The sequence below is a fragment of the Rattus norvegicus genome, chromosome 8 (assembly GCF_036323735.1).
Source record: "Rattus norvegicus strain BN/NHsdMcwi chromosome 8, GRCr8, whole genome shotgun sequence".
NCBI lineage: Eukaryota > Metazoa > Chordata > Mammalia > Rodentia > Muridae > Rattus > Rattus norvegicus.
In genome coordinates this window covers 33,665,582-33,674,940 of record NC_086026.1, presented here as the reverse complement: position 1 = coordinate 33,674,940, position 9,359 = coordinate 33,665,582, and the positions used below count along the sequence as shown (strand labels likewise).

Sequence of the window (9,359 nt, the reverse complement as noted above, 5' to 3'; positions counted from 1 at the left end):
ACAGTAAACAGTAATGAACACTGTATTAACCACCCATTTTAGGCAAACACAGCCCAGTTCAGGCCTGTCTGGCAACTTGCCTGAAACCCCCTTGTGTTCTTCCACTGTGGTAGGACAAAGACCAAAAGTAGCATAGAAAAATCAAGATGGAGGCTCTCACTGAGTGTTCAAAGAGCGAGGGACTTGGTCCTCCATTTTGCTGTTTACTGCATAACTGCAGAGGTGGGGCAGGTGAGGGTAGAGGTGCCTGCATCTTCCAGCTGACGAAAGGAACCAGGCTGGATAGAAGATACCCTCGGTGGAGGAACCCTCCACAACCAAGACAGATTTAGAAGAAAACACTTCCAGCCTTGTCATTAAATCTTTATTGGGAAAATTAAACCACCCATGCATATGATCCCCAGTTGAAACAGCAAGCTTTCTCCTGCTGTCTCAGAAAATCTCGGTGCGGTCACTCCATCCATTAGTAGAGCCTTCTGATTAACTTGGTTCTGCTTCCTCCAGGCTCAAAATAAAATCAAATTCTTCTACAAAAAAAGTGGGGAGGGGTGTGGGGGTGAGACTGAGGTGCTTACCATCTCCCGCACCGAGAGGCTGAGGGCGGTTCTGCAGTGCTGATGTCCATTAGAAAACTGGGATATCTGGTACTGAGTACTAACAGCGACAGTATGCGCAGCATGTGGTTCAAGTGAGGACACCACTGCTCCATGTTTAGGACCTTCCTTACCTTGAGTCAGAGGCTGAACTGAAAGTCTCTGGCGGGTGAAGAGAGTCATGCTTTTTAAGGGACCACCAGTTGCTTTGTGGGCTTGGTGATAGGTTTTCAGCTCATCCAGGGAGATGAAGCGCTTCATCATCCGAACAAACTGTACATCCACCTACTCGACAGCATGTGAAGGGAACAGAAATGTGCTCAGCCAGCCTCTCGCCAATCGTGAAGGGAACAGAAACGTGCTCAGCCAGCCTCTCGCCAATCTTTTTTTTTTTTGATTTATTTTATATATATCATGAGCACACTGTCGCTGTCTTCAGACACACCAGAAGAGGGCACCAGATCCCATTACAGACGGTTGTGAGCCACCATGTAATTGCTGGGATTTGAACTCAGGACCTCTGGAAGAACAGTCAGTGCTCTTAACCGCTGAGTCATCTCTCCAGCCCAACTCTGTCCAACCTTAAGAGATGGGTCCACTATGTTGCCTAGCCTGTCCTTGAATTCCTATCCTGGAATCAGTTTTCAAGCTTTGCCCTCTGAGTGGCTAAGGTCTTGCTTCTGTGCCCACCCAGGGTTTTTGCTATTTGTAGGAGGTCCCTGGTATTAGGGATGCCAATATTCTGTTGCTATCCCAATTCAGCAAAACTTCATCCAAGGGAGAGCTGAGCTGTGCTTCTTGACCTAATAGCACCCCATACCCCTTTCCTCCTTTTGTCCATTCTGCCCTATGAAACAAGAACACTTATTACCATTGACCATTTAGGGTTGTCCTCTTTGCTGGATGGATCGTAATGGGGGTCATTTTTCTCAAACTGTGTATGATCTGGGTAAGCCTCCTTTACAATCTGGAAATAAAAAAATCCAAAATCTCCAGTCATTTTAGTTCCCTGCCCAAGTTTTTTTTTTTTTTTAAATTAAAGATTTATTTATTTTTATATGTATGAACACATTGTCATGTCTTCAGACACACCAGAAGAGGGCATCAGATCTCATTACAGATGGTTGTGAGCCACCATGTGGTTGCTGGGAATTGCACTCAGGACCTCTGGAACAACAGCCTGTGCTCTTAACCACTGAGCCATCTCTTCAGCCCCTGCTCAAGTTTTGATATGCACCTAACTCTGACCTCTCCTTCCCATTCTGACCCCCGTCCCTTGCCATAGGGACAGCTGGCACTCTGGAAATAGCCTAAGCAAGCAAGCTAGGAAAGAAATCCTAGTTTTATGCTAAGTTACTGTTGGAAACAGTTTTTATCACAAAACTCTTAATGAAGAGGAGCTGCTAGATGGGACCCTCAGAGAGTGAGAAGCATCAGTAGGGCCTGAGATGAAGGTCCTCCTGCTCTAACTGTTGTCACACAGGTGATGGTCAGGCACGTTCCTCACTGGCTGTGACTGGCAGTGTGGAGTTGTTCTTGCCTATTTAAGCTGTAGGCCTCTCACAAACAAACCCCTGAGGGAGGAGTGCAGGGGCAAATGTGTGCATCTAACCTTCATAAGTCCCACGATGCCTGGCTGTTTGCAGTTGCTATGGTAGAAGAAGGCTTCATCCTCCAGTTTCATGGCCCTGAGGAAGTTCCAAGCCTGTGTCAAAGAACAAACAAGGGTTACCCACTTAAAGGCTGGGAAGAAAGCAAGTCTGTTTTTGTAAGATGTTTACTTCTGTTTTGCAGTTTCTCTCCGATTCATAATGAAGTCTGTTCCTTTGTTCAGAGTCCTAAGCCTTGTTCCAGGACACTAGCCAGAACCAAGCCACTTGCAGATTGCATGCTGTCACAGTGATTATGATATTTCTGAAAACATTTGCAGACAGAGTTCAGGGAAAAGCAGTATTGGCTAAAAGGCCCCGCTACTGCAGACTGGTGGAGGAGGCAGGCATGTAGCCTGTCGTCGTTGGCATCAGGGTTCCTGCCCCTTGTTTCCTTACCTGATAGTTGCGAACACCATCCCAGCAAGTTGTCTGCTTGGGCTGTGCTTGGAGATCCTCGATGCTGAACTAGCCAAAAGGAAATCAAGCCACTCGTTACTAAAGTCACTGGCCAATCGGTAAGCTTCTATGGAAACAAAACCTTTCTCCTTAGTCCTGAAAAGTGCTGCAGGCCGTAAAGGAGCTTGGCAGGTTACTTCTAATTAGTTCCAGGGACTCACTGGTGCTGAATGTGTAAGTAGCCTTGGGTTTTGCACTGTGATCTTTGCTAATTAAGATGATCAGTTGAATGGATAATCAGGATAATAAAAGCCTGCTGGTTCCCTGTTTTTCTCTTATTAAGGTATCCTAAGTCTCTAATATTTCTATTTTCCTCAAGCTAGTACTAAAATCAGCTGATATTCATTACCTGAATACATGGCCACACTCATCAGGGAGACATCTAGGAGCACGGCAAGTAGTAAGGAAAACAAACTGACCAACCAGTGCCAGGTATAGGGGTGCACTCCTGTAAATCCAGCCCTCCTAAACCTGGGATGCGAGAGGGATCTTAAATTCAAGGGGCAACCTAGGCTACTTCAAAAGTTAAGAGGCCAGCCTGTGCTACATAGTTGAATCATCTTAAGAACACATAACAGCAAAATAACAAAAACTACGATTGACATTGGAAAACTGAACCAAATGCCTGATTTTATAAATAAAAGTTTTACCTTTTAATGTGTTTTGTGTGGCCATTTTCTTGTTACAGGGACAGAGCTGCAAACACAGACTATAAAAACCCATAACCTTTGGCTCTGCAGAAAGTCTGCCAACCCTTGCTTAGGTAGGAAATCTAGACACATACAGGTTGGGTATGCCTAATCTTTTTTTTTTTTTTTTAAATTTTCTCTCATATATTACATTCTAACTGTAGTTTCCCCCACTCCCTCAGATCCACCCCACCTCCGCCTCCCCCCAGAAAAGAGCAGGCTCCTCAGGGACATCAAGCAAACAAGGCTTAACAAGCTGCAATAAGACCAGGGCATCCCTACTCTTAACATCTGAAATCCAAAATACTCTGGAATATTCTAATATTCAAAAAGTCTTATATTTTATTAAAGTATGTAGATTAGGGGTAGAACTTAGAGATATTCACATTTAGAATCTAGAACACTTCTGGTCCCAAGAATTTCTGATAAGGGTTATCTAACCTTAAGTTAACGACACTAATGCCAGCTCTCCATTTTTAACCTTTTCCTTAGTCTTCAAAGGTGAGAGAGAAGCACACATTCACTGTAGTGAATTCTCTGAGTAGCAGTTATCTGTGTATGATGTGTGGTACGTGTGGTCAGAGCACAGCTTTCAGAGGCTGGTTTTCCCTTCACTGTGGGTTCTAAGTCGTCAGGTCTATACAGCAAGTACCTTAACTGACCTACCCATCGCCACAGCATGACTGAATATAGGTCTAGCCTCACCTTCATGTCTATACCTTTCTCTAGCCGGCTTTCTGGCTCTGACTTCATCAGCCAGTAGTTGCTTAAGTTTTTGCCACAGGTTTTAAAGGTTGTAGTCTTCTCAAGGCTGGAATTCTCTAGCTTAACTGATGCACTTTCTGAGTTTTCAGTTTTGGTGCGTTTTCCAGATAGCTGCTTCTTGTCTGCAATAGGAAAGCAAAGGAAAATACTCGTCACCATGCTGGGAGGCAATTGTGAGAAAAAAAACTTACTCCTGTCATACTTGCTGTACAGGCCTGACTCAAAGCTTAGACTCAGAGAATTAACTTCACCTTCTCTATAAAGACGGGACAATACCTGCAAATCAGACTCAAAAATGGCATCCTCTTGGCACAACACAACCACTGAAACCATCAACTCACATTGATGGCAACTACCTGTACTGGTCCCCACACAAGATTGGTGCTATCAACAGTCATTTATGAATGGGGGAGGAGCTCATGGGGCACTATCTCTACTGCTAAAATGATTGGCTATTGATATTTTCCAGGAGAGGGGGAGTCGCTGTCTTGAGTTTTATAGCCACTGCTGGGCCCACCAGCCTCTAATAGCTCTGAACTCATGGCTTCATTGACGGTTAAACTCAGTAGGTCACAAAGCAAAATGAAGAGATGTGAGTGTAAGGCTTGTAGGCAAGAGGTGTAGGATTAGGTATAGGAGAGAGATAGGGGAGGGTGGGGTAGGAATGTTCTTAGGGCTAGATAGATAGCTCTGCTAAAGATTCCATACAACTTGGGTTCAATTCCCAGTACCCACATGGCTCACAAGCGTCTGTAACTCCAGTCCCAAGGGATCCAACATTCCCTGGTCTCTATGGTACATAGACATACATGCAGGTAAAACACCCATACATACAAAAGTAAACATTAAAACTGTTTAAAAGCTGCTGGGCGGTAGTGGTGCATGCCTTTAATCCCAGCAATTAGGAAGCAGAGGCAGGCACAGCTCTTTGAGTTTGAGGCCAGCCTAGTCTACAGAGTAAGTTCTAGGACAGCCTGTGCTACACAGAAATCCTATGCCAAATCTTAACCAACAAACCAAAAAACAAGATTTACTTTAACAAAAAAAAAAAAGTCTGTTTGCATTCTGTATATTTATGAAATTGTAAAATTTAATAAAAAATACACTTTTCTTTTTAAAGAATTATTATATTTATGGGGGTACACTGTCATTGACTTCAGACACACCAGAAGGCATCAGATCCCATTACAGATGGTCATGAGCCACCATGTGGTTGCTGGGAATTGAACTCAGGACCTCTGGAAGAGCAGCCAGTGCTCTTAACTGCTGAGCCTCCTCTCCAGCCCCAAGAACACACTCTTATAGGATAACTTCTAGATTACTCAATGAGACAAAGTGATCCTCACAGAGTTAAGATCAAAGAGAACTTGTAGTAATTAAGTGTGTCACATCTCAGTTCTGTGCCTTCGGTTAGGCTATTCTTTCTAATGAAGAAATGAAGCACTGCTTGAAACTGTTTCAATGATTATGTCAGTCTCACTGCTAAGACTTAGGAAATATCTCATCATAAATGTTCAGAAAATATTAACTGATATAATCATTATCAAGAGAAATTTGAAAGAAGTTTAATCAGGACCATGTAGATGTGATTTTATAACAATTAAAAAAAAACTAGTTTTTATAAAACTAGTTTTTTGGGGTTTTGTTTTGTTTTTTTTTTTTTGTTTTTTGTGCTCCAATGGTATGTACTGAACTAGGGTTTTGCCTATGCTAGACCGGCAATCTATCACTGAACTATATTCCTGCCCCTTTTTTGTTTTGTTTTTATGTTGCGACAAGCGCACCAGGTCCTAATTTGGCAAATCAACACGACGTAAAGTGTTCTGTCCATCTGAACAGTGTGCTGCTGCTTACGATCTAGTCAGGTAGAACACAGCTATAAGTCCAGTCACAACTGTCACTTGAGTCAGTCCGAACCTACACTTAACTCTACTACCTCGAATTTTAGTTTGCGACTACATCAGTCTTCACTAAATACCATTATGGATGCCTGACGCTCTGATTAGCACATCTTAGCACAGTTTCCCAGCTGTCTTGAGAACAAGCATACTGATACTCGTAGATTGGTACCTTGTCCAGTCAACGTCAGAGAGGCTTCCTCAAGACAGCAAATGGGAGTAGATACAGAGACCCACAGCCAGACATTATGTGGAGAGTCTAAATTTTGGAGATCTCCATTGGGTCCCTCCCCTCAGAGCAAGGAGGACTCCGAGGAAGAGGGGAGATAAGATTTTAGGAGTTGGAATGAAGGACACCAGGGGAACAATGACCTTCTGATTCAACCAAGCAGGGCTCACATGGGCTCAGAGACTGAAGCAGCAAGTGCAGGGCCTGCATACAGGTCCTTTCTGTATGGCCCACTGTTTTTGTGGGACTCCTAGCTGTGGAAGTGGGTGTCCTGACTCTTTTGCCTGTTCCTGGACTCTTTTCCTCCTGTCGCATTGGCTTGTCTGGCCTTGGTATGAGAGCTGTTGCCCTTTTCTTACTGTGTCTTGTTTGGTTATCTTTTGGAGGCCTGCTCTTTTCTGAAGGGAGACGAAGGGAAAGTGGATGGGTCTGGGGTTGGTGAGGGCAATGAGGGAGCTGTGAGAGTGGAGGGAAAAGAAAACTGGTTGAGGCACACTGTATAAGAGAAGCATCTATTTTCATTTTAAAAAACAACAAAAACCCAAGCATGAATATGTGGTTAAATAACCCCAATAATATGTTGAAACCTGTCATTCCTAAAAGAGGCCCTTTCCGACTTCCACTGCTTAATATCTGTATTTGTTTTTGTGAATGGAAAGACATGTTTTCTGAGTTCCAGGATTTTGCTGGTGAAAAGCCCTCCCATTCTTTTAAGACGGGACTCAAGTTCTGCTTCCTTCTCAAGGCCTTCCCTGTGGTCCCTCCTCTTCCCCGCTGTCACAAAGCTGTCCTAAGGACCATTTACTCAGTTTCCTCAGACAGGTTTGCATTTTCCCCTCAAGAAGGAACTAGAGCTCATCTTCCTTGTCCTCACCTGACGGTTAACTGCCTTTCTCTATTAAATTTTAACTGACACAGGAGATGAAAAATTGTGTACATTTAATAGGTACCAACTGCCATATGGTGTCTCCACACATGTATTCATGAATTCTCAATCGATTGGAATTTACTTCCAGAAGCATCTATTTTTTTGAGTTAGGGTCTCTGAACTCTGTAGCCCAGGCTGGCCTCCAGTTCGCAGCCTTAGCTTCCCAGGCATTAGGATTATAGGTAGGAACCATCACACATTTTTGTTATGGAGCTGTAGGCTTCCTGTTCTGACCCAGGCTGGCCTAGGCCACTGCTTTTCCAAAATGTTCTATGCACTGCCATCAGCTGCAAGAAACAGCATGTTGCTGCCTAACTCACAACCTGGGATTCTTAAACCAAACAAAAAGATTTCAAAGAGAATGAAGCCAAAGTAGAGTTTAAGATTTTAAGCTGGGCGTGTTGGCTCACGACTACAATCACAGAATTTTAGAGCCTGGGGCTCCTAGGAGACTTGCTACAAATTCAAGGCCAGATAAGGACAGGAACAGAACAGGAAAGGGGTTTAGCATAAAATTGCGCTCAAGCGTTGTTAAGACGCCAGACACTAAAGGCACTGACTTCCAAGCCAAAAAGACCTGACTTCCATCGCCTAAGGCATATATGTTAAGAGAACCAGCTTCTCAGTACCAGCACAAGGGCCACAGCACATACACATAAAATCTGACAAAACACATGGACCAGAGAAGCCTTAGAGCACACTGGGCTTGTAAGCATAGCTGCAGTACGTGTCCTACCAACTATGTTGAGGGTTTTGGTAGCCTCTGAAGTTACATTGTTCAGGAATATTTAAGGTTAAGTAAAAATGTTTTTGGTGATTTAAAAAACCCATAACCAAAGCACTTGGGAGTGGGGACAGAAGGATTAGGAATTCAGGTCATCCTCAGATACTTAGTATTTCCATATTGACAGGTCAATCAGATAAAGACCTAGGGGAAAAAAGAACTGTGTAAGAGGTGGGGTCTCCTGTGGCCCAGGCTGGCCTCAAGCTCTACATGTAGTCAAGGAAGATCTTGAATCCTGACCTTCCTTTTACTTCTAGCTTTCAACATTTTTACATTCCACATGAAACCACGCAGGAATTTCTGTGTCTGGTTTATTGCACTCAAAAGAATGATATGAAGGTTGGCGAGACAGCTTAGGTGGTAAAGGCAGTTTTTTTTTAAAACAAAGTCTAAAGACCTGAGTTCAATCCCTGAGATTCACAGGGTGGAAAAGGGGGATTGATTCCTTCAAGTTATCCTCTGATGAGAGAGAGAGAGAGAGAGAGAGAGAGAGAGAGAGAGAGAGAGAGAGAGAGAGAGAGAGTGTGTGTTCCCGTTGTAAAGGATATCTATCTTCAAACACACACCTTGGAGACAGGGTCCTGATTATGTAGTATTCATGTAGTACCAGGTTGATCTTAAACCTAAGGCGATCCTGCCTGAGTTTCCCACATACCGAGAGTACAGGCATGGGCCACCACACACAATTCCATATGTGTATGCAATGCTTAATAGCTCCTTCTTGAATGGACAAACAAGTGGAAGAGACTTGAAGTGGAAGTTTTGGCAGAAAGAGTAAAGACGACGATAAGCAGCAAACCCCAAGGTCTCCAAACCACGGAGTGGAAAAAGTAAACAATGCACGCCCTACAAAAACGTTCTTTACGTGCTGCCTTTTGCAGCGTCGGTGCAGCTCACCTGGACCAGCGGCCCCAGCCTGCCTCTTCCGGGGTCTCGGCATTGCCTCTCTGTAGGAGGCTGAAGCTAACCGGACGTGTAAGAAGCAGCTCTTGTCTTCCAAAACCTGCACGGTGCAAGATGGAGGCAAGGAAGCCTAAAGGACCTGGGATTTATGAAGAAAAGTCATGATTAATCCTAATCCATCTCTCCGTTATCTGAGCTCTTTCCATCTCGCATAGTCTGCCCCTAGACGCTCCTCAGTCCCTCCCTAATTCGGCTTTACCCACCACCATTCACTCAACACATCACCCAGACACCTGAGGTACTGCCTGGATACTCTTCAGAGAGCCTTGAAGCAGGTGGCTTGCCCGGGCGGGCTTAAAAGAAGACGCATCTCAGAGGCGCCGCCTCTAAGATCTCTGGGAATTGTAGTTTTAGAACGTCAGTAGTTCTACTGGAGCCCGCCCTTCAAGGGCTTGATGGACT

General features: G+C 44.2%; 1 protein-coding gene across 4 annotated transcripts; it reads right to left on the bottom strand.

The window, feature by feature from the left end:
• Positions 1-347: 347 nt before the first annotated feature.
• On the bottom strand, positions 348-9,327 carry Thyn1 (thymocyte nuclear protein 1). Of its 4 annotated transcripts, none has more exons than NM_001007661.3 (8): positions 9,191-9,230; positions 8,892-9,036; positions 4,096-4,277; positions 2,642-2,710; positions 2,206-2,298; positions 1,465-1,560; positions 728-878; positions 348-527 (listed from the first exon to the last, which is right to left on the bottom strand). In NM_001007661.3, the coding sequence occupies exons 2-8, from the start codon at positions 8,932-8,934 to the stop codon at positions 481-483; spliced, it is 681 nt and encodes a 226-aa protein (NP_001007662.1). In that variant the 5' UTR covers positions 8,935-9,036; positions 9,191-9,230; the 3' UTR covers positions 348-480. The 4 variants fall into 4 exon arrangements, with proteins under 4 accessions (NP_001007662.1, XP_063121142.1, XP_063121140.1 ...); XM_063265072.1 differs by having other exon boundaries at positions 349-527; positions 9,161-9,265; XM_063265070.1 differs by having other exon boundaries at positions 349-878; positions 9,191-9,327.
• Between the last annotated feature and the right edge of the window lie 32 nt (positions 9,328-9,359).

What these genes read in the sequence shown, in the direction of transcription:
- Thyn1 (XM_063265070.1), bottom strand. Translation starts at nt 8,934, where the DNA reads ATGCCGAGACCCCGGAAGAGGCAGGCTGGGGCCGCTGGTCCAG. An exon ending in GGCTGGGGCCGCTGGTCCAG is followed by an intron (nt 4,278 to 8,891) that starts GTGAGCTGCACC and finishes TTCCTATTGCAG; the next exon opens with ACAAGAAGCAGCTATCTGGA. An exon ending in ATGGTGTTCGCAACTATCAG is followed by an intron (nt 2,299 to 2,641) that starts GTAAGGAAACAA and finishes TCTTTGACACAG; the next exon opens with GCTTGGAACTTCCTCAGGGC.